At 42.6% G+C, this 24,525-nt stretch overlaps 1 protein-coding gene across 2 annotated transcripts in view; it reads left to right on the forward strand.

Moving 5' to 3' along the window:
- Positions 1-545: 545 nt before the first annotated feature.
- The window catches only part of TPR (translocated promoter region, nuclear basket protein), a 59,121-nt gene continuing 35,141 nt past the window's right edge, over positions 546-24,525 (forward strand). For both annotated transcript variants that reach the window (XM_081865622.1, XM_081865623.1), the window contains exons 1-21: positions 546-728; positions 3,617-3,721; positions 4,375-4,448; positions 4,715-4,811; positions 5,183-5,286; positions 5,876-6,133; positions 7,117-7,197; positions 8,605-8,692; positions 10,690-10,830; positions 11,215-11,306; positions 13,013-13,210; positions 15,014-15,121; positions 15,851-16,077; positions 16,236-16,399; positions 18,743-18,885; positions 18,994-19,142; positions 20,278-20,440; positions 21,981-22,115; positions 22,335-22,475; positions 23,316-23,484; positions 23,636-23,802. In XM_081865622.1, coding sequence (XP_081721748.1) covers positions 578-728; positions 3,617-3,721; positions 4,375-4,448; positions 4,715-4,811; positions 5,183-5,286; positions 5,876-6,133; positions 7,117-7,197; positions 8,605-8,692; positions 10,690-10,830; positions 11,215-11,306; positions 13,013-13,210; positions 15,014-15,121; positions 15,851-16,077; positions 16,236-16,399; positions 18,743-18,885; positions 18,994-19,142; positions 20,278-20,440; positions 21,981-22,115; positions 22,335-22,475; positions 23,316-23,484; positions 23,636-23,802 — 2,955 coding nt within the window. In that variant the 5' untranslated portion in view covers positions 546-577. The remainder of the gene's footprint in view (positions 729-3,616; positions 3,722-4,374; positions 4,449-4,714; positions 4,812-5,182; positions 5,287-5,875; positions 6,134-7,116; positions 7,198-8,604; positions 8,693-10,689; positions 10,831-11,214; positions 11,307-13,012; positions 13,211-15,013; positions 15,122-15,850; positions 16,078-16,235; positions 16,400-18,742; positions 18,886-18,993; positions 19,143-20,277; positions 20,441-21,980; positions 22,116-22,334; positions 22,476-23,315; positions 23,485-23,635; positions 23,803-24,525) is intronic.

Here is a 24,525-nt window from a genome sequence, read left to right on the forward strand (position 1 = left end):
ATGTGCATGGAAGTTCACGTTACAAATGTGTGTTGCGTGGTATGCATTATGTTTAAAAGCTGTAGAGGGGTGCTCTCTGTCAGCTTTCCTGTAACAGGACATCCTTTCTAAGGAGACTTGCCTAAGCCAAAAAATCTTTTAGAAGCAAAATATTCTGGTCCTGCAAGCTAGGGTAATTATGGGAGTTGTAATCCTATAAAACAACTGGAGACGCAAATTGGAGAAACACAGCGGGACGTTCCCACGCTTTTCATTCATTCATTCACTTACATACTTATTTATTTACCCGGAAGCAATGGTGACGAAGGCATGTCTACATTTCTATCTCTGCGTTCTCGAGCTGCTGCGGAAGCCGGCGCCTTCCTTTGCGCGTGCGTAGAAGCCGACCTCCCTCCTCCCCCTCCCTCCCCCTCCTCGCGTCTTGCGCCCGCCCTCCCCGACCCGCCACTCAACCCTTTTCCCAGCCCCTCACGGGCCGGAAGTAAAGGCGCGCGCGGCGGGTTGTGGGTCGGAGCGTGTCGTCGTTTCCGCCGTTGTCGCCGCCGCCGAGCTCCTTCCCTCAGGTATCCCGCCCAAGATGGCGGCGGTGCTGCAGCAGGTCCTGGAGCGGGCCGAAGTGGCCAAGCTGCCCAAGTCGGCGCAGGGGAAGCTCGAGCGGTTCCTGGCCGACCAGCAGAGCGAGATCGAGGCGCTGCGCACCCGGCACGAGCGCTACAAGGTGGACAGCGGTGAGTGGAAGCCGAGGAGGGCAGGGCGGGAAGCGGCCCCAGGGACCCGGAGACTGGTTCATGCGAGGGAGGCGGGTGGCTGGTGTTGCTTTTAAGGTTAAAGGAGGTGGGATTCAGAAGGGGCGGAATATGAGAAATTAAGTGGTTTCCAGCTGTAATGCTTAAGAGATATGAAAAAAAAAAGGCCTAGAAATAAGTAATAACTAATGGTGAGGATTTGCTGAACTAACATCCTGAATTGGAATACAAGAAAGGAAGGTATGAGGAGGTCTGGAAAATATGTTAAAAGAAAATAAGTAATGAAAATGTTATTTGTTTTTAATTATTTTTGTATTTTTGTTGTTGTGTTTCCTGTTTTGTTTTGTATTGTGTTGTTTTTTGAAAACATTAATAAATATTCTTTAAAAAAAAAAACAACAGAAGGGGCGGATTATGCAGTCCTTTTCTTCCATAATAATAATGGCAGAAAAGGACTGCAATAAAATAAGGCGAGTTTCATATTATTGTTGTTGTTTAGTCGTTTCCGACTCTTCGTGACTCCATGGACCAGAGTTATTAATATTAAGTAAACTCATAAAAATTTATTGTTTACATGCCACCACTCTCCGGGCTGCTTCCAACAAACTGGATCTACAATTCTGTGAATTAGAACTCTGTGTGTGTGTGAGAAAGAGAGAGAGAAATCTGTGAAAACCATACAAATGCAAATACAACAATAAAAACAGCATGCCATTATAATAATAGTAATAATAATAATGGCAGCAGTGGCAGGAAATAACTGCATACAAACAGTAAATTATTATTATAATGCAAGTTTAATATTTTTATCATTAATTAAACTTATTATTATTATTATTATTATTATTTATTGTTTAAATGCCACCACTCTGGGCGGCTTCCAACAAATTAAAACACAGTAAGACATCAAACATGAAACAGAAAAACCACAGCCAATAAAAACATGGGGAATCATCTATTTAAAACACACACACACACACACACACACACACGTGCTCCTAAGTGGTGCAGCAATAATACTGCTAGCACATTTGCAAAGCTAAGTAGGGACATGTATGGTTTCAAATTGGATTAGGGATCACGTGTTGAGATTTCTGCACTGCATGGGGTCGGACTAGACGACCCTTGGGGTTCCTTCCAACTAGATCTACTTTTCTGTGAATTAGAACTGTGCTTGTGTGTGTGAGAGAGAGAGAGGGAGAGAGAGAGAGAGAGAAATCTATGAAAACCATACAAATGCAAACACAACAATAAAAACAGCATGCCACACTCCCCCAAAAGCATAGGTGTTCCAGGCATTTGTCTATGCCAGTATGGGTTAAGAGAGCAGCGCATCAAGGTATTAGAGGCTGCAGTTAGCACCCAAGATGCTTGGGGTTTTATTTTTCTTTCTAAATTGTTCCTGTTGAGTATCTGTTCACATTTAGGAAACAAGTCGTGGAGGGTGCAATTATGACTCTTGCTCATGTGGAAGTAAGCCCCATTGACTTACCACTGAGCAGATGTGGTTAATGTTCAGGGCCTTAATTTTCTGGTAATGGGCTATAGAAAAATTCAGAGGTACTTGTGAACCGGATCAATATAAAGGTAAAGCTGCTATTTAAGCGTTGGAATTTTGGGTACTTGTACTTAGGGCAGCATGTTGTGTATAACAGAAATGTCTAGGGTGGTATGAGATTTTAATTCCTGGGTGCATTTTATGACATGTAGACTAGTCTACAGCCCTAGGAAAACAGGTACTATTATTATTTTCTATTGATTTTATGTACCACCCTTCATCTAAAGATTGCAGAGTGGTTTACAACATAACACAAAATACCGTGTTTTTCGCCCTATAGGACGCACTTTTTCCCCTCCAAAAATGAAGGGGAAATGTGTGTGCGTCCTATGGGGTGTGTGTCCTATGGGGCGAATGCAGGCTTTCGCTGAAGCCTGGAGAGCGAGGGGGGTCGTTGCGCACCGACCCCTCTCGCTCTCCAGGCTTCAGGAAGCTATCCGCTAGCCATGGGAGACCCAGCTGAGCTCCGCACGCCCCAAGCTTCGGGATTAGCGCAGTGCTCCGCTAGCCTTGGGAGAGTCGCGCGGCTATCTCAAGGCTAGCGGAGACCTTGTCTGCACCCAGAAGCTTGGGGCGCGCTGAACTCCGCACGCCCCAAGCTTCGGGATTAGCGCAGTGCTCCGCCAGCCTTGGGAGAGCCGCGCGAAGTTGTGCGGCTTTCCCAAGGCTAGTGGAGGCCTTGCTGGCACCCAGAAGCTTGGGGCGCGCTGAGCTCCACATGCCCCAAGCTTCGGGATTAGTGCAGCGCTCCGCTAGCTGTGGGAAAGCCGCGCGGCTCTCCCACGGCTAGCGGAGACCTTGTCGGCACCCAGAAGCTTGGGGCGTGCTGAACTCCGCACGCCCCAAGCTTCGGGATTAGCGCAGAGCACCTGGGGGGGGAATAATCCCCCCCCCTTTATTTCCCCCCAAAAAGACTAGGTGTGTCCTATGGGGCGAAAAATACGGTACATAACATGATAACAGTAACAAAATCCCCCACACATACATTCATGTTTAAAAGGACATGGCTTGGACTGTGAGGAAGATGGGCGATAGGTGACCTAGTATCACTTTAGAACAGCCTTCCCCAGCTTGGTGCTCTCCAGGTGTTTTGGATACAATTCCCATCTTCCCTCATAATTGTCCATTCTTATTGGGGCTGATGTTGTGGTCCAAAAAAATCTGAGACTGATAATTAGGGTATTTTGGATTAAAAATTGTGTGCTTTTCACGAGGATTCCTGCAACTTTACATAACTGTGAATGGCACACTTTGATTTGAATAGCTCTGAGAAAGGGCAAAAATTGAACTTGTGCTAATGCATGTTTTGCAGAGCAACAATATTTTGAAGTAGAAAAACGACTTGCTCAGAGTCAGGAAAGACTTGTAAATGAGACACAGGAATGTCAGAATCTCCGACAGGAGGTCAGCAAACTCAGTAAGTATTACTATGTATTAAGGTGATCAGTAAATACTATTAGTTGTATTTATTTTGTGAATTTTCTAAAATATGAAACGGCTAAAGGTTATTCAGTTTTTCAGTGAAAAATTGATTTGTTTGATGACAGAAGAATTACATTCTGTGATAAAGGTAAACATTATTTTGTTACTTACCTGGGAAGGTAAACGGCATTTCCGTGCACTGCTCTGGTTCGCCAGAAGCGGCTTAGTCATGCTGCCCACATTACCTGGAAGCTGTACGCCGGCTCCCTCGGCCAATAAAGCGAGATGAGCACCGCAACCCCAGAATCATCCACGACTGGACCTAACGGTCAGGTGTCCCTTTACCTTTACCTTAAGGCTTGCAGTTAAGCAAGGGCGGTGTTCTATAGGGATAATTACAATGGAGAAGAATCTCATAGCAGAGGTGGACATGCTGAGAATTCTACATTCTTGTCTACTAGAGGCATATTTGGGGTGGTCAGTTGGCTGATCTCTTCAGTTTTAGATCCTGACATCACTCAGGGTTCAGCTCCTCAGGCCCAAACCCTTTACTCTTTTATTGGAGAAAGAAGATACTTAGCTAATTCTGACAGATAAATTTATGTAAATATAAAATTGAAAATGTCCTTCATTTTGTCTCCCATGCAGATGAGCAGTTGAAATTGTTAAATGAGAGAAACAAAGAACTGGAAACTGCTCAGGATCGCAATGCAGCCATACAGGTACAGGAACTGTCAATAATGCCAGTGAATGGAAGCTTTCATAATTCATTTTCAATGTTACATTGAAAGAAGTAGACTCTCGTTGTGAAAGTAGCATTTTTGGTGAAAGTAGGGTTTTCTTATTAGCCTCAGTTGCCAAGTCTCGATGTGAATCTTGAGAGTGTGATAATAATCTTGCGCTAGTTAATGTTTCTTAACACCACTTTTAACACCAGATTTTTATTGTGCTATAGTCACTTTAAAAGTCACTTTTCCTTTGTTTTAAGAATCAGCTCACTAGAGCAAAAGAAGAGTTGGAAGCAGAGAAGAGAGATTTGGTTCGTACAAGTGACAGAAGAGCTCAAGAGCAGGAACACCTAAATGGTGAGCAGCAAGTGATATGGTCAAAAGAGTTTTGGTGATAGGTTGTCCTTCAGTTAAGAGTATCATTGCACCAAGGTGAAACTACCAGTGGAAATCCTTAATGAAACTAAGCAACAGTGAACAGTTTGTAATTTTGTTCTCGTACTGTGTGAGGGTCAAATTGTGTAATGATTAGAATTTCTACTTTTAAGTAGTGGTTTTAGGGGAGTTTCCTGCAATGGTTTTAGCATTGGCCTTATAAGCATTGCCATCAAATAAGTCAAAGGTAGCCCACACACCATGGGCACTTCTACATGAGCTTGACAGTACAGGAGTACATCATCTACAGATGTTCTTTATAATATCTCTTCATTTTGTATGTCCTTTCCTAGAGGATGTTAAACGACTGAATGAGAAGCTTGCAGCAGTGAATACTGCAAAAATAGAGCTACAATTACAGCTGGATGAGCTTCAGACATCAGCCTTTTCTGTAAAGGTGAGTACTGGAATACTTGTTCATGCCCATATCTTTTGTACGATTGTAGAAATAAGATAACGGCACACTTCCTATGTCACTAATTCTAACAAACAATTTTTCGGTGGCCATTTTTTATCTGTCTCAATAAAATTCTACCAGCCATCTATTCTAATAGTTACTCAGCTTTTCTTTTATAGAGGATGTGGTCCTATTTATAAGGTTTCAAGCAATATGGGACATTTCACAGCATACATGTAGTTAGTTGACAGGTAATTAACAAGTTCGGGATTAGTAATGAAATTGTGATGCACCATAACTAGATTTGGTTGTGGGGTTTATTTGATTTAATGCTGCAAACCTATAAACACTTGAAAAGAAGTATCGCTGAATGCAGGGAGTCTTACTTTTGAGTAAGTATGCATTGAGTCTCAGTACCTTTGCTAATAATTTGACAGGAATTCCTGCATTTGCATGATTGGTATGAATTGCCCAAGAACCTGCCTTAACAGAACTTGTTGCAAAATTGTGGTATGTGCCCCCGGGCACTCTTTTCCTATTAACTGCTGCTTGAATGGAATGCTGCATCATACATAACTTTATTTCATAGCATCGGGAGCAAAGGTGGGAGCAGGAAAAGGAACTGCTACAGAATCAGAACACTTGGCTGAATACGGAACTGAAGGCGAAAACAGATGAGCTCCTGCTAATCACTCGGGAAAAGGGAAGTGAAATCTTAGAGCTGAAGTGTAACTTGGAGAACAAGAAAGAGGAGGTTTCCAGACTGGAAGAACAAGTCAGTGGACTAAAACAATCTAACGGAAATCTACAGAAACATGTGGAAGATCTTCTGCTGAAACTGAAGGAGGTAAACATAAATTCCTTTGTTTTAGCTTCCGTTGTGGGCAACAGCGATGCCAGTATTTGAGGTAGCTTCTCTCTCGTTCTTGCTTGTATCAGGTAAAAATGAAGTAATTCTCATAGAATTGCAAACTTCAGTCGGACTAGGTCTGGGAAAGCATATGTGCTCATTCAGGTGGGAATTCCTTATAATAACTGACTGTGATATATGGAACTACTTTGGAGAAATGGAGTGAATCTGGCAAAAATATGAATTGCAGCATTTCTGTCCAAATACATTTGAGAAGCACACAGTAGCCTAATGATTGTATTCTTATACAAATTTAGTTTTGAAAACAAACTAAAAAGTTGAGGATTTTGCCCTTAAATACATTTAAAATGTACCGTATTTTTCGTCCCATAGGGCGCACCAGCCCATAAGATGCACCTAGTTTTTTGGGGGGGAAATAAGGGGGGGAATTATTTACCCCCCAGGCGCGGGGCTGGGGAAGCCCGAGCTTCCCCCAACCCCAGCCCCCGAACAGGCTGCTATCCGCAAGCCGTGGGAGAGCTGCGACTTTGCGCAGCTCTCCCACGGCTTGCGGAGAGCTGTGGGAAGCTCGAAGCCTGGGGGGTGCTGAGCTCAGCGCCCCCCAGGCTTCTGGGTACAGGCAGCTCTCCGCAAAGCGGTGGGAGAGCTGCATGACTTCGCGCAGCTCTCCCAGTGCTTGTGGAGAGCTTCCTGAAGCCTGGAGAGCGAGAGGGGTCGTTGCGCACCGACCCCTCTCGCTCTCCAGGCTTCAGCGAAAGCCTGCATTCACCCCATAGGACGCACACACATTTCCCCTTCATTTTTGGAGGGGGAAAACTGCGTCCTATAGGGAGAAAAATACGGTAATTATTTTTTTCATGATAATTTTTCAGAACCATACTGCTGTTGACTGTGAAGAGCCTTTGGGTTCTTAAAACTTCTCATTGTGTGTTAACTGCACAAATGTCTTTATTCACCAGGCAAAAGAACAGCAAGCTAGCATGGAAGAAAGATTCCACAATGAACTAAACGCCCATATCAAGTTATCTAATTTATACAAGGTAAGAATTTTAATAACGGTTTTGAAATGTTAGTTTCAGGGCTTACTATAAACGTACACTTACAACTGTTAATGCTCTTCATACTTACTGTGAAACGCTAACTAGGACATGCGAAGGTTGAAGTCACAAATGTGCTGGTGAATATGAATTTCTAGAAGGTAACCTTTTGGTTTGCGATTGCTTATGAAAACATGAACATGGATAGTTGTGCTCCAGTATGTTAACAGAAGTAATCTGGAGATGGATAACTGATACATTTTGGAGCTCTTTCAGAGTTTTGATGCTGAAGTCTGTGTATAACATGATCTCCCTTCTCTCTCCTAAGTGAATTCATGCCCCACCCCACATTCCCCTTTGCCACATTAGGTCCCCATGGTTAGTTTCAACTTCTTGATGCTGCAAGCAGAATTTGTTCTTTTGGGTACTAGCATTGCATCGTTTTATAGTTGTCACAGCGCATCATTAAACATGTTGTTGCTAATGCAACCTTCAGAACTGTAAGCCAGCATCTATTTTCAGATTCTAGTGTAAAACTGTACTTAGCGTTTAGCTTGGTACAGATGTAATGGTAATGTGAATAATGCTGAAAAGGAGGGGAAATTAGCAGGGTGGATTTGATTTAAATCGATTTAAATCGCTGGTCAGTAAGACTTGATTTAAGTCATTTTTTTACAGAAAGAATCATTCTTGCTGATACAGCGGTACCTTGCAAGACGAATGCCTAGTAAGACGAAAAACTCGCAAGACGAAAGAGTTTTTCGTTTTTTGAGTTGCTTCGCAAGACAAATTTCCCTATGGGCTTGCTTTGCAAGACGAAAACGTCTTGCAAGTTTGTTTCCTTTGTCTTGCAAGTTTGTTTCCTTTGTCTTGCAAGTTTGTTTCCTTTTTCTTAAAACCGTGCATTCAGGGGGTGCAGTTGCGACTTGACTTCGAGGAGCAACTCATAGCACGCCTTTTTTGAGGTTTTTGAAGACTTTGGTGATTTTTGAAGCTTTTCCAAAGTCCGTGCTTCGCAAGACGAAAAAACTCGCAGAACGAATTAATTCCGTCTTGCGAGGTACCACTGTATAATCTTAATGTTTACAACCGGATGGAGGTTTCATTACTGGAATAATAAATTTTCAGAGCAGTTTTTACAGTTATATCAAAAATTACTGATTTGGTTATACTCTTAGAAATGCATAGACAGATAATTATGAAATTATTGTGAGGTTTAATAAGTTAACTCTTTATATTTGGACAAGTTTTCTGCTGTGCTTTATTGGAAGGAGAAAAATAATAGTTTCCTTAGTAACAATTTAAACAATTTATGACACCCAGCCTGCCCTCTCTCCACATTCGGAGGCTTTAAATTTTTTTGCTGCTATGTTGAATTGCTATGCTTTAATTAAAATATGTTGCATTTAGAGTGCTGCTGACGACTTGGAAGCAAAAAGCAATGAGTTGACCCAAGCTGTAGAGGAGCTGCACAAACTTCTGAAGGAGGCAGGTGAAGGTAAGGAACAAATGATCTTAAAGCTTGTGTTGGTTTTTATCAGCTTATTTCTACTCCTCATCGTTTATAGTTACAACAATTAGCATCTGAGAAAAATGAAGGTTAGGATTGAGATCCAAATAGCTCCTTGAGTGTTGTAACTGCTTTTAAGACTTCTATCACACCAAAACACAGCTCTGTAGAGTCTTCAGGCTGGCTGACAACATAATGCAAAATAGCAATGAAATGGGTTTCCCCCCCTACTTAATAAAACAGAGCAGCAGGAAATAACATAAAAAATATGTCTGGCGCATCCAAAACACAAGTCACTTCATCAGTTAACCTCCATTCTATGTGCTTCTTCAGATACTTTTCCTCAGCTTCATAAGAACATAGGAATGACCCTTTTGGCTCAGGCCAGTGGTCATTAGTGCAACATCCTGTTCACACAGTGACTACCAGATGCCTATGAAAGACTGCAAGCAGGATCTAAACACAAAAGCACTGTTCCCTGCTGCAGTTTCTAGCAATTGGTGTTGAGAAGCATTACTGCCTCTGGCCAGAGAGGCAGAGCATAGCCATCATGGCTAGTAGCTTTTGCTAATGCTACCCTGCATTAATGTATCTTAATCCTCTTCTTTTAAAGCCACCCAAGTCGATGGCTGTCACAGCCTCTTGTGGAAGCAAATTGCACCATTTAACTGTGCATAAAGAAGCACTTGCTTTTTGCCTGTCCCGAATCTTCCAAAATTTAGCTCCGTTGGGACTTCTGCCTCTTTCCATTTTGGGGGCTAGTAGCATTCTTGCTGCTGTAGTAGCGTACATGAATAAGTTTCTAGCAAAGGAAGTCCCAGCAAAGGAAGAATGGATACAAAAAGTTATGGGGTATGTAGAAATGGCGAAACTTACCGAAAGAATAAGAAATCAAGACGGCAAACTTTTTATAAAAGAATGGAAATGGTTTATTGAGTATTTACAGATAAATTGTAAACTGATAAAAGCATTGGCAGTGTTATTGTAATAACCCTCAGTTTGATAAGAGTGTATATTTAAAGTAGATGAATAAATAAGGTAATTAACTTGGATATGCAGAAGATGTTAAAAACAAATTTAAGGAACCGGAGAAAGAGGGGGAAGGAAGTCAAGTGTTGAAATGTTAAAATGACTGTAAAATTAGTGAAATGTATGTATATTGTATGTATAAACGTATGCGGGTGACGCTGTGGTCTAAACCACAGAGCCTAGGACTTGCCGATCAGAAGGTCGGAGGTTCAAATCCCCGCGACGGGGTGAGCTCCCGTTGCTCGGTCCCTGCTCCTGCCAACCTAGCAGTTCGAAAGCACGTCAAAGTGCAAGTAGATAAATAGGTACCGCTCCGGCGGGAAGGTAAACGGCGTTTCCTTTCGCAGCTCTGGTTCTCCAGAAGCAGCTTAGTCATGCTGGCCACATGACCTGGAAGCTGTACGCCGGCTCCCTCAGCCAATAAAGCGAGATGAGCGCCACAACCCCAGAGTCATCCGCAACTGGACCTAATGGTCAGGGGTCCCTTTACTTTTACCTTTTTATGTATATTTAGCTCAGTTGGAAGTCCACAAGTTCTAGGGCTGTGAGATAGGAAAAACCTCTCTGTGTCCACTTCCTTCATGCCATGCATAGTTTTATGCACTTCTATTTTGGTGTCTCTTACTTGTCATTTCTCTATACAAAAACAACAAAAGCCCCAGATGCTTCAGCCTTTCCTCGTAGGGTGAGGCTTCAGAAGAGGTTTGTTGTGTGGTGCACTGGGATAGTGATGAAAGCTGCTATTTGAGAAATGCCAAGTCCATGTAGTTATTTGGATCCAGGCTTAGATCTTCTAAGTCTTTCCTAGCTCACGGATGATGCAAACCATGTTGCCAAAGAGGGCACTTAAACAATTCTCGAAATATTTGCATATCGCCCTGCTGTACAGTTTGTTTAGTAATCCTTGGAAGCTTAAAAAGTTGTGAACAGTCATCTCTTTCTTCTGCTATTCTCAGCTAACAAAGAAACACGGGATCGTTTGGTTGAAATGGAACAATCAAAGGCTGCAGTGGAAAAAGAACTGAAGGAAAAGATTGGCAAGCTGGAGAAAGAGTTGGACAATGCAAATGATTTGGTTTCAGCCACCAAGCGCAAAGGTCTGGTAACACATAGGGAATAGACCTTGTAAATTGGGGGGATTTAGCAACACCTCGCTCTACAGCTGTTTTTACTGTTCTAGTACTTGAAATGCCACGTGCAAACTGTTTTAAAAACGGTTATCTGGGGATTCTCTTGAGTATATGAAACATACAGAATAGTAAAATTTTTACCTCAAGTATCATTTGCAGAATATTTCTATGGTTTTCCTGAACCAATCTGTTTGATTCATTATTTTTATTTGCAGTTTCCCTGAAGGCTTATAACCAGGCTAGTCAAAACTCTAGGGCCAGTCAGAAATCTGAATATGCATGTAGTTGGAAGCCTTTAGATTTGATTTGTACATTAAAAAACCTACACCCTTTGCCATTTCTCTCTTCTAGGAGCCATTCTTTCAGAGGAGGAGCTGGCAACTATGTCTCCTACGGCTGCTGCAGTAGCAAAGGTGGTGAAGCCTGGCATGAAATTAACCGAGGTAGGAAGTAATGTGGATGATACTGTACTGCTTGCAGATTCCTGCATATTTTGTATCCAGCCTCATTCACTGGGACAATTTTTAAAAACTGAATGACTAATGTGCTGCCCATAGTTCACCCATTTGGGTTTTTAACTAAACCTAACATTTGATTTCAGTAGCATTTACTCATGTATTCTATCTGGCTAGTGTTCCACTTGTGAAGGTTGATGTTTTATGTCATTGTAAGTCATGGACACCTCCTGAAAATTTCCCTTTTGTCACAGAGGTATATTTTAGGAGTGTACACTGAAAGTTTGCACCATGATTTGGCTCTTGGTCTCAAGTGCTTTTGGAGGCTTCCATTATCGGCTTCGGATCAAAGTCAGATTTCTCCTTGGAGAACACAAAGCTTTGTTCATTCTCTTTCTCTCTCTCTCTCTCTCTCTCTCTCTCTCTCTCTCTCTCTCTGCTTTGTTCATTCTCTCTCTCTCTCTCTCTCTCTCTCTCACACACACACACACCCAACCCCCTTGTCAGTTTGCATTTCTTAATACAGAAAGTATTGATCTGATGTGTAGAGATCTTTCCTATTCTAATTAATTCAAAAGGGTTGTGGAAGCTTCTCTGTGTGAAAGAAACCAGCAGAAGGGTCATGATGTTTGGGTTATTCCTTCAGAGAAGCGGAGTAAACTGGTTCTGTTATCTCTTTTTGTCAAGGTTATGCTGACTAAAAGTAAAGCCAGGAGGAGTCTGGCTTTCACTTTCTCTATCTCTTTTCCTTCTAATGTGGTGTTCTGTACATAGTACGCTTAGTGTTGAGGTTTAGACATATTATACGTTATTGTAAGTTTAAGTTAAATCGGCTGCAACTGGATTTCTTATGGACAGTCCCAATCCTGGATGTATTGGATTTGTGACCATTGTGCTCATTTGCCTTCAGGAACAGTAAAGCTCTGCTGGATGGAATATAATTACCTCTGGTCTATTTTTTGGGAATCCTGCAACCTGTTTAAGTTTTTAGTCTGCTAGCTATACATTGGAATGTACTCTGGATCAATATTGAGTAGAATTCCATGACACCCCTTGTGTTCATTATTGAGAATTCTGGTATCAGTTATAATGATTCATCCAGCACTATCAAAGGGGCCCCTGACCGTTAGTTGCAGATGACTCTGGGGTTGCGGCGCTCATCTCGCTTTATTGGCCGGGGGAGCCGGCGTACAGCTTCTGGGTCATGTGGCCAGAATGACTAATCTGCTTCTGGTGAACCAGAGCAGCGCACGGAAACGCCGTTTACCTTCCCACCGGAGCAGTACCTATTTATGTACTTGCACTTTGACGTGCTTTCGAACTGCTAGGTGGGCAGGAGCAGGGACCGAGCAACAGGAGCTCACCCCATCGCGGGGATTCGAACCGCAACCTTCTGATTAGCAAGTCCTATGCTCTGTGGTTTAACCCACAGCGCCGCCCGCGTCCCCTGGGCAATAGTGGGGGGCTGTATATTAAATACATAAACACATTGTCGGGGCTGATCCCATACATCTTTTCCAAGGCAAACCCCTCAGATGTCAAGGTGAGGAGGAAATTACATGTATCCTGGGAAAAGAATATGTGTAATGGTACAAGTCTAGAAAATGTTTGCTGGTTGATAAATGGCTGCCTGTCTTCTTTAGGTAAGACGTTTGATAGGTTTACTAGTTGTGCGTTTTTATCTTTCAACACAGCTTTACAATGCATATGTAGAAGCACAGGATCAGCTGCTGTTAGAAAAAATGGAGAATAAGAGGATTAATAAGTACTTGGATGAAATAGTGCAGGAAGTAGAAGCCAAAGCACCTATTTTGAAGCGTCAACGTGAAGAATATGAACGCTCTCAGAAAGCTGTAGCAAGTCTGTCTGCTAAACTTGAGCAAGCAATGAAGGTTGGTACAAAACGGAACTGAGATTCAGAGTCAAAATGTACTCGTCTTTATCAGCACATAAAACCACATTACCTTGTTTTTTTAACCAAAGTGATTTCTTTCACACCCAGCTGCTCTCTGGAAAAGGGATAGAATTTCCTGTTCGCTTCTGATTTAAGACCTAAATTTAGTGTGCAGTTAGAGCCACCTAGTTAAACTGCTGTTTATCGCCATCCCCACAACGCATAGTAAAAGTGTAGCTGTGAACGACAGTTATGTGTGCTAGAGTTGAGCTTCTAGGTCAACATTTTGTGGTGCACATTTTTACAGATAGTGTATATTTATAAATTTCACACATGGTAGGATTCTACCTCCCATTCTCCTTGATGCTGAGCTGTATCCAGTGCTGCAGCAAGGGACCTCCATGCCTATAACAGAATTTAGTCTTCCTTTCTGGACTCTCTAAAGCAGATTTTTTTTAGCGGACAGGAGGAGAGGAAACAGGAGTAGTGATGTGAGGGGAGAATATTCTCGAGAATGAGAAAATTCTCTGGGGAATATTCTCCACAAACAGCAAATTCTAACATAAGAACCAGTTTTACAACCCACATTTTAAAAATCTGGTAAATAATAAGTCAGGCTGTGATATTGCCAGTGTAAGTAATGAATAATGATTTGTTTTGATCCAGTTACATTACTGGGCGTTGTGTCATTCACCATTGGCAGTTTGAAACGTGAGCTACAGAAAACATTGTTTTTTAGTTTTAAAAATGCTAATCATTTAATTTGATGAACATTTGAATTCGTATGTATTCCAACTATATGTAATAGCCCTTTTTTCTATTTTGGTGTGACCTTATTCTTAGCGATTCTATCCCCTTGGCCATACAGTGTGATTTTGTTTTAACAGAAAGTAGCTTTATACACTTAAAGTACCTAGTACTTATTATTTCGTTCACAGACCAGTTCCAGCCCACATACAATATCAAGGAAATCATAAAACACAATAGGGATCCTTTTGAATTTGCAGTTAGGTATAACAGGGACAATACAGATATAGCAACAGTTAAAATATATATGTTAAAACTTAGTCACTAACATATAACCTAAAATTATCATTTAAGGCCTTAATCATTATGATAGCACAGCTTGTTCCCTAAATTTTATGGCAATCGCACCGAATTTGGTTTTAATCTGATTTTGTTTAGTGCGACCATTTTGAAGCTACTTTGTGAAAAGTGGTTTACAAATGGTAAATAAAAACAATCACCGACTTCTCTGAGTCATATAATGGAGAAGGCATATCTTGTTCTCTTGCCGCAACTGTTTTTGACACATTGGTTGAATGTGTTTATCAATTAGATTTGTAGGAGGTCTTCTTTGTGCAGCCAGTCTTACAAATTCTTTTGGCCTGCGTGTCCCACAGTTGAAATTCTATAGGCCCTTTTGGGCCTCAACTACGTGAAATACCGTATTTTTTGCTCTATAACATGCACCCGACCATAACACGCACATAGTTTTTAGAGGAGGAAAATCCGTAGGCATACCACCCGTAGGCATTCCCTCCATAACACGCACAGACATTTCCCCTTACTTTTTAGGAGGAAAAAAGTGAGTGTTATGGTGCAAAAAATACGGTAATTTTCTTAAGTCAGCACTAATCCACCTACTGGGTAACAATAAGACTATTGTGTTATAGTAGTTCTAGTGTAAATTTTGGGAGAAGTTAGCTGTTTAATATGCTTGCGGTTCTGTTCTTATTTTGACCTTTTATTATTCCTGCAAAATAAATACATTTTTTAAGTGTGTGGATTTGGTTTACAGGAAATTCAACGTTTGCAAGATGATGCTGATAAAGCAAACAAGCAAGCTTCTTTGCTTGAAAGAGAGAACCAGAGGCTTGAAATCCAAGTCAAAGATCTTTCACAACAGGTGAGTTTGGTTTCTTTAAGTGGTTCAGTCTTGTAAGCCTATATACCTTGATGAACTATTTCACCTTGAAGTTAGAGTCAGTTTTTGAAAGTATTGGGATTCTGAACCTCTGCTTGCTCCAGAGTAAGCCTTAATGATTTCACTTGGAATTAATTCTAAGCATGCACTTTTAAGATTGCAGCCTTAAAATAATGTCTGCTCAGTGCAGCCCTGTACTGTGGTGCCCCGCAAGACGAATTCCTCGCAAGACGGAAAACTCGCTAGACGAAAGAGTTTTCCGTTTTGGAGGTGCTTCGCAAAACGAATTTCCTATGGGCTTGCTTCGCAAGACGAAAATGTCTTGCGAGTTCCTGCGGGGTTTTTTGCTCCCCCCCCCCTTTTCTAAGCCGCTTATCCGATAAGCCGATAAGCCGCTAAAAGCCGCTAAGCCGTCAATGGGCTTGCTTCGCAAGACGAAAAAACCGCTAGACGAAGAGACTCGCGGAACGGATTCTTTTCGTCTTGCGAGGCACCACTGTACTTTTTATTTCATAAATTCATAACCTATTGTATTCCACATTGATGGCAGTAAATAATCGAAACAACATGATACAATATGCACTTGAAAATAAAGTCAGTTTGCATTAAAAAGCAGAATGACCGTTTTAACATCTCGCATAGAATTCTTGCAGCACAGCTCAGGAAGAACTGTTGTTCTGTTGTATGAATCATCTGTTTTCCTTTTTAAAGATAAGAGTGCTTTTGATGGAACTCGAAGAAGCCCGAGGCAACCATGTTATCCGCGAAGAAGAAGTGAGCTCTGCTGACATCAGCAGCTCTTCCGAAGTCATAAGCCAACATCTGGTCTCCTACAGGAACATTGAGGAACTTCAGCAGCAAAACCAACGCCTCTTAGTGGCTCTCAGAGAGCTGGGTGACGCTAAAGAGAAAGAGGAGCAAGAAACCACTTCATCTAAGTATGCTCCCCTTTAGCAGCATGTTCTGACATCCAGAAATCTGATATTAATCACATATTCGTTCTGTTTAGAAAGCAGTAATCTAAGACATATTTGTTACCTGACGTTGATTTGTTTTAAAAAAAAAATTTAGTAGAATTGTTTTGTCTCCATGACAGGATTTCTGAGCTGCAGAGTCAACTTTCTGAAGCTATCACTGAGCTAGAAAAGCTACGTGAATCACGGCACCACCAGATGCAGCTTGTAGACTCCATAGTTCGCCAGCGTGACATGTATCGCATCTTGCTGGCACAGACGTCGGGAGTTTCCATTCCATTGCAAGGTATGGTCCCTTCAATAATGCCAATGTACTTCTCTGTAATGCGAGGAAAGCAAGGTTTAGGCTTCGGAGCCAGTGTGGTGTAGTGGTTAAGAGCGATAGACTCATAATCTAGGGAACCGGGTTCCCGTCCCCACTCCTCCACATGCAGCTGCTGGGTGACTTTGGGCTAGTCACACTTCTCTGAAGTCCCTCAGCCTCACTCACCTCACAGAGTGTTTGTTGTGGGGGAGGAAGGGAAAGGAGAATGTTAGCCGCTTTGAGACTCCTTCAGGTAGTGATAAAGCGGGATATCAAATCCAAACTCCTCTTCCTCCTCTTCTTCTTCTTCTTCATTGTGTACAGTGAGAATTGGAGAGGGTAGAATGGCAAGCACATCCCAAAAGTTTACCTAACCATTTTTCAGGTTGTGATTTTATGATTGGAACAAATTGCTCATACTTTTGGAAGGAACAGTGTAGATTCAGTCTTACATTCTATGTTGCTTGATGTTCCAAATGCACACCACAGTTGTTCTTTTCGGCTACAGCCTAAACATATCTCTTGGTCCTGAGAGATCTGCATTGGCTCCCAGTACGTTTCCAAGCACAATTCAAAATGTTGGTGCTGACCTTTAAAGCCCTAAACAGCCTTGGTCCTGTATACCTGAAGGAGTGTCTCCACCCCCATCGTTCAGCCCGGACACTGAGATCCAGCGCCGAGGGCCTTCTGGCGGTTCCCTCATTGTGAGAAGTGAGGTTGCAGGGAACCAGGCAGAGGGCCTTCTCGGTAGTGGCGCCCACCCTGTGGAACGCCCTCCCATCAGATGTCAAGGAAATAAGCAGCTATCCTATTTTTAAAAGACATCTGAAGGCAGCCCTGTTTAGGGAAGTTTTTAATATTTAATGCTGTATCATTTTTAATAGTCGATTAGGAGCCGCCCAGAGTGGCTGGGGAAACTCAGCCAGATGGGCGGGGTATAAATAATAAATTATTATTATAATTATTATTGGTGGAATCGATTTAATTTTGATTCATGCTTTCAGCCGCATATTGAGCCCCTTTAAAAAGCAACAACACTGCAAAGCTTTAGCTGAGAGTTTTGTGAGACCACAGGAATTTTGTGAGACTTCACAGCTGAAAGCAGGAATAGAAGGCAGTAAGGTTGAGAAGATTGTGTGACAGCACCTCAGGCAGTGCCACCTTCAAGGACATCAGCTACGGCAGGAGGCACCTGCGTTCTTCCTCAGCTGAGCTAGATTTTAGTGGCAGAATCTGGAGAATATAAGCTTTCACCTTGGGGGCAGTGGGAGCAGGAGAAGATGACAGTCCCTTTCGCCAGAAGTATTGAAGCTCCCCAAAGCAAGTTGGACAGCTGTTCAGAAATAAACACAGCTTGCATGTTTATGAGGATTTGCATAATATGCTCCTGTTGTTGAAAGTGCTCTAGTAATGCAGAAGTGAGGGAGAAAGAACCTCTGGCTTTTGCCGTTAGCTGGAGGAATGGGCTTCTGGGTTCCTAATTATATGGTTGTAATATATTGTAAGCTGTCTAGAAGATCATTTGATCCAGATGTGAGGCATAAATGTAAATGAAAACATGAACTTTGATAGAATTTGAGGTCTGGAATGGAGAATTCCACAGCCCACGGAAATGTCACTGTTGGAAAGTGTAACCCATTAGTGTGAATGAGAACCAGTAATGTGCACTGGGTTGACGGTCAGACTCCTGCCAAGGTAAAGGTAAAAAGGGATGCGGGTGGCGCTGTGGTCTAAACCACTGAGCCTCTTGAGCTTGCCGATTGGAAGGTCAGTGGTTCAAATCCCCACGACGGAGTGAGCTCCCGTTGCTCTTTCCCAGCTCCTGCCAACCTAGCAGTTCAAAAACATGCAGTGCAAGTAGATAAATAGGTACCACTGCAGCAGGAAGGTCAACAACGTTTCCGTGCGCTCTGGTTTCCGTCACAGTGTTCCGTTGCACCAGAAGCGATTTAGTCCTGCTGGCCACGTGACCCGCAAAGCTGTCTGTGGACAAACGCCGGCTCCCTTGGCCTGAAAGTGAGATGACCACCGCAACCCCATAGTCGCCTTTGACTGGACCGAACCGTCCAGCGGTCCTTTACCTTTACTGCCAAGGACACATGGGTCTGAACCCACATCCACCCATGCGATTTTCTGAATGACCTTCAGCTAGTGACACACTCACAGCCTGGCTCCCCCCCCCCCCCCCGCAAGGTTGTGAGCATAAAATGGGGAGTAGGAGGACTGTTCTGAGCTCTCTAGGGAAAGGATGGTTTGGAAAGGTAAGAAATAAAGGATCTTTCCGTTTTCTCTGATCTGATAATGTTGCTTCTCTCTCTTTTATAGCTTCAAGCATCTTGCCAGAAGAAATGTCTCTGGCAGTGACCCCTAAGCGTCTGTCAGGGGCGCCTCAGGCCATGTCAACTCCTGCTGCTGTTCCAGTGACAGAATCAACTGAAGCAGTGGAGGCTAAGGCTGCCCTTAAACAGGTACCAGCCAGTCTTTCTCCAAACGCCTTTTCCTCATCTTTACAAAAGGAGCACAGTTTTCTGCTTGGCCTTGTATTTATCTTTGAACGCGTTTGACTTGCTCTACAGCTGCAGGAGTTCTTTGAGAGCTACAAGAAAGAAAAGGCAGAGAATGACAAACTCCTGAATGAGCAAAATGAGAAGCTTCAGGAGCAGGTTACAGACTTGAGGTCACAGAATACAAAGATTTCCACCCAACTTGAATTTGCTTCCAAGCGGTAAGACAGTATTAATAAATGGTTCGTGGGCACTCCTCTCAGCATTCTCCCCTGGGTGATCTCCACCCATTAAAGTGTCCCCACCTAGCTGAGAATGAACTCTGTTTTATGTAGTAGGTTCTGGATTCTGGGCTCTTACAAAATCATTCAGTTTACTTTGCTTCCACTTCTGCTGTGGGCTCGCTTGTAGACATGAAGCCGATCGCTTCTTTTAGACATTTTCACGGAGATGCAGCCTGTTTTCTGCTATAAATTAGGAAACTCGGCATCCTTCCAAGATTAGGGCGTTTGATCTCCTCTCCTGCTGATAAGTAGTTGGTAGATTGAGCCGAGCTGGAGCTAATTAAGGCTTTCTCCGAGACTTTCCAGGGCTTTCTCTAAAACTTTTAGCTTAAACGTTGTGATTATAGTAATTAAGAAAAAGATACCGAGCAATAAAATACTAGAACTGATAAAAGCTAATAAAAAGCTGATAAAACTAATAAAAAACACACAACTGACGCGCAGCTCAAATCGATGCTTCCTCTAACGACGCCATCGTTAATAATGCTGATGAAAGACCTCTGTACTATTAATGTAATTGGAGGATTGCAATTTGTGCCCTGAAACCTGGAGTTTAATGGCAGTAATCTCATGCAGTAAATTACTTCAATGAACATGGTAGACTCTTAACACTGCCTGATCAAACTAAGGTTAGGAGATGGGAGTACTATGCAGCGTCATAACCCCCTCCACTTTTTAGGTAACCATGGTTGGCATTACATCTGCACCATGGTTTTCATTAACCATGGTTAGTTTAAAACCATTGTTTATGATCCTGGGCTGATAGAGAATAAGTGTTTTAAATAATGAAAATAAACTCAAAGAGGTATGAACTGATTAAAAATATTCAGTAACTTGCATCCTCTTTCTTAAACATACTTATGGGTGGGGGTGCGAAAACCATGCTTAGAACTGTCTGTACTCTGTAAGATTACCAGTTAATTTAGCCACTGGAAAACTTGCACACACAAAACCTATTGAGTTGTTTGTTTCCAGTTGATTTTAGTGGAAACAAAATTGTTAGAATTCTCCTCATATGAGTTTGTAATACCAGTTTGGTTGAAATATGATCTTACCTATGTTCCTTGTGAAGTTACGAGATGCTGCAGGATAACGTGGAGGGATATCGGCGAGAGATAACATCATTGCATGAAAGAATCCAGAAGCTTTCAGCAACCACTCAAAAACAAGAACAAATTATCAACACCATGACTCAAGAGCTGAGAGGAGCTAATGAAAAACTAGCTGTGGCAGAGGTAAGTAGTACAACATATTACAGTGGTGCCCCGCAAGACGAATGCCTCGCAAGACGGAAAACCCGCTAGACGAAAGGGTTTTCCGTTTTGGAGGTGCTTCGCAAAACGAATTTCCTATGGGCTTGCTTCGCAAGACAAAAATGTCTTGCGAGTTCCTGCGGGGTTTTTTCCTCCCCCCCTTTTTCTAAGCCGCTTATCAGCTGATCCGCCAAGCCACTTAACAGCTGATCCGCTAAGCGGCTTATCAGCTGATCCGCTAAGCCGCTTATCAGCTGATCCGCTAAGCCGCTTATCAGCTGATCCGCTAAGCCGCTAATGGGCTTGCTTCGCAAGACGAAAAACCACAAGACGAAGAGACTCGCGGAACGGATTCTTTTCGTCTTGTGAGGCACCACTGTATTGTTGTAAACAAAATTGCCCTTTTCCCTTATGGAGTATCCAAGAGCCCATATAGAGTCCTTACATAGGTTCCCTATTGGTAGGAGAAAATAACAGAGGCCAACCAGAGAATACTGAGAAGCAAAGCAGCTAGTAAGCTTGATCTTTATAGATCTGTTGCAACAGGGTGCTCCCCTCACCCGCAGGAGAGGAGGAGGAACCCAGAAAAATGCCATGCAAGGCCTTATATAGACTTTTGAAATTGCCACCCTGTAGATCAAGACCACCCCCAGAAACATCATACATACATCACAGAAGGGGTGTAACCTAAGACCACCCCTCAGATACATCATACCTACATCACAGAAAAGGCAGTCTAAACAGAAATTTGAATGTTGTTTTTCTGCTGTCCTTGTTTATCTCCTGTCTGGCAGGTTACTTGATTGGATTGCCTGGGGAGCCTGGCCAGTCTTTTGTAGTGATAAATACTTAGTTCCTGGGCCAGGTCACAGGCTCACACCCTATTCAAACACAGACATACCCTTAAGACAGGATTTGTGAAGGAAAAGACAATGGGGAGGCTTTTCCACTTTGACCTTGCAGAGAAAACATTTGCTCAGTTTAGGAATCAAAATGGCTTCAGGTCGGTCTTCCTGTGCTGATCTACGTACGTGCAGTTATGAACATTACCATATATCGAAGACCTCAAAATTCCTATCACATTATGCATAACTGAATTGTTCCAGGGGAAGAGAGAAAGAAAAATTATGTTGTGCGAGTGAACTTCATTCAGCACACACATATCCCACTTAATACTACTACTTCTTGTTACTTATTGAATTGATTATTTATTGTTTATTGAATTTATATACTGCCCTTCATCTGAAGATCATAGGGCAGAAAGATAATTATAGATTGAGAAGCCCTGGGGATTATCATATCATAAGTTTATTGTCCTTCATTGAGGTGGTTGACAGCAACATATTTCTGTTTCTAGGGACGGCATGAGCCTAGCTAAGCTGTGATTAATCTGTTTTGGCTTTATGTACTCAAGTGGCTGAAAACTCACCAGGAATGTAAATTTTGGGTTAATAACTCACTTTATACAGATGTCAACACCAGGACTGAATTAACCTAGAATCAAATGTAATCTCTTTCAAAGGTGAGAGCAGAGAATTTGAAAAAGGAGAAGGACATTTTGAAAATGGCAGAGGTTCGCCTGACTCAGCAGAAAGATTCTTTAGTAACAGCACAAAGAGGACAAAATATGCTGCTTACTAACCTGCAATCTATTCAGGTTTGTTTGTGCCCTCTTTACTCATGCTCTCCAGTCTCAGCAGTGGGTGTTCATGGAGGAAAGCTTGCTCAGGAACAACACAATATTTCTCTTGCACATAGGTCTGTGTGCAAGTAACAGATTTGGGGGCGGGGGCTTTACAGAAGCAATTGGGAGCTCACTTCCTTTCAGCACAATTCAGCAAAAATGTTCCATGTTAGTATATATTGTTCTCACTAGGTGATACTGGAAAGGGCTGAGACGGAAACTCAACAGAGGCTCAATAACCAAATAGAGAAACTGGAGCGTGAAATAGCCCAACTGAAGAAAAAACTAGAAAATGAGGCGGAACAAAGGCATTCAGTTAACAAAACTCAAGATGTAAGTATGAGAAATTAAAGAAACAAGTCGTTGACATAGCACTCTTGTGGCATTGATGGTTTTTGAAAAGAAAGACAAATGGATCTCGATTCATTTCTGGTTTAAGACATCGATTCCATAAAACATATTTTGTTGCACTGTGCAAAATATGAGCAAGCCAGGGCTGAACTGATATTACCCTTGCTGGTACCTTTCCCGGGAAAATCAGAGGCTCACTATGTCAGGTTCCTATTGGAAGACCTGACAAATGCTAGAACATTAGCAGTGGCAAAGTTTTTATTGGTGGTTGCAAGAACCAATGATCCCTATATTCTGAACAAAATGCTTGTTTAACCTGGAGGTAGGCTGTATGAATTGTGTATTGCTTTGTAACTATTTGTTGGCTCTCTGGACCGTACTAAAGATTGGTGATGATGGTTCAAGGCACCAGAATGGAGCTCGTACAGTATTTCTTCAAATTGTAGAGTTGCTTCAAAAACTTCCCCATGTGTAGAAGGTTATTTCCACTCATGGAAGAAATGCCTTACACTTTTGTTTCTAGAGGAGCGCGTAGAAAAGTGAAACAAAATCCAAAGAAATCTTACGCTTGAGCAAACATGAGAGCTGCTGTACAGCCTACCTATTACGGTTAGGGAAGGGGGAAGAAATTCATTTAATGTACATTTTCATACAAACCTACCTAATTCACATTTCCCCAAACAAAACACAAATATCCTCTGCGGTTCACATTTTGTCCCAGTTTTGTGAAGAGATGTGCAAAATTATGTTTTAAGCTACCTATGGTTGCAGTTGAGTTATGTTTTAGTCGCTGTCTTTGAAGTAAAGTATGTTCCTTTTCAGATTCACTTATTGGATGCTAAAAGACAGCTTGAGACAGAAATAAATCTTCATGCTAGTACAAAAGAACTGCTGAAGAATGCCCAAAAGGACATTGCAACATTAAAACAACAGCTTCACAATATGGAGGCCCAGTTAGCATCCCAGTCATCACAAAGAGCTCCTGGTCAAGGTAAGAAAAGAAAAAGTGTAAACCTTTGCTAAGTTGAACCTGTGTCTAGCGTGTGTAAAACACGAGAAAACAGCTTCCGTGTAGTATGCCCCCAAATCCAGAATTAATTTGAACGCTTTATTTTGTTTAACCTTATCTTTGCCATTTTTAGGCCAGCCAAGTGCAAGCGAGGATGTGGATGATCTCGTGAGTCGATTGAGACAGTCTGAGGAGCAAGTGAACGATTTGAAGGAAAGGCTGAAGATTGCCACAAGTAATGTGGAGCAATACCAAGCTATGGTTGTAAGCCTCGAGGAATCCCTGAACAAAGAGAAGCAGGTAATGGGCTAATAAAACTGCCTGCTAAATATGACTTAGACGTGGAACTATGTTTTCATGGTAGTAAAGGTAAAGGGACCCCTGACCATTAGGTCCAGTCATGACCGACTCTGGGGTTGCGGCGCTCATCTCACTTTATTGGCCGAGAGAGCCAGCATACAGCTTCCGGGACATGTGGCCAGCATGACTAAGCCGCTTCTGGCGAACCAGAGCAGCGCACAGAAACACCACTTTCCCACTGGAGAGGTACCTATTTATCTACTTGCACTTTGACGTGCTTTTGAACTGTTAGGTTAGCAGGAGCAGGAACCAAGCAATGGGAGCTCACCCCGTTGTGGGGCTTCGAACCGCCGACCTTCTGATCGGCAAGTCCTAGGCTCTGTGGTTTAACCCACAGCGCCACCCACGTGCCTGTTTTCATGGTACACCCGCACAAACGCAAGCAGTTTTCTTGTGACTTAGACAGAAGGTGGGGGGAACAACCCTCGAGAATTGGGATTCAGCACTGCTTTGCATGCCCAGATGGCAGTGTATTTTTAAACTGGTGCACCAGTCCTTTCCTTTATCAATTAATGCTGGTAATCTCAGGTGCCCTGCAGGTGGGGTGACTTGGGGAAAACAGCCTCGCTGGCATAGATGCCCACAATGGGGGGGGGGCAGTTGCCCCCCCTAGGTGAATAACAGTTTCCAGATTCTCAGGTTTCACTAAAAAGAAGAAAAAGC

The sequence above is a fragment of the Podarcis erhardii genome (assembly GCF_964252035.2).
Source record: "Podarcis erhardii genome assembly, chromosome: 6".
Lineage (NCBI taxonomy): Eukaryota > Metazoa > Chordata > Lepidosauria > Squamata > Lacertidae > Podarcis > Podarcis erhardii.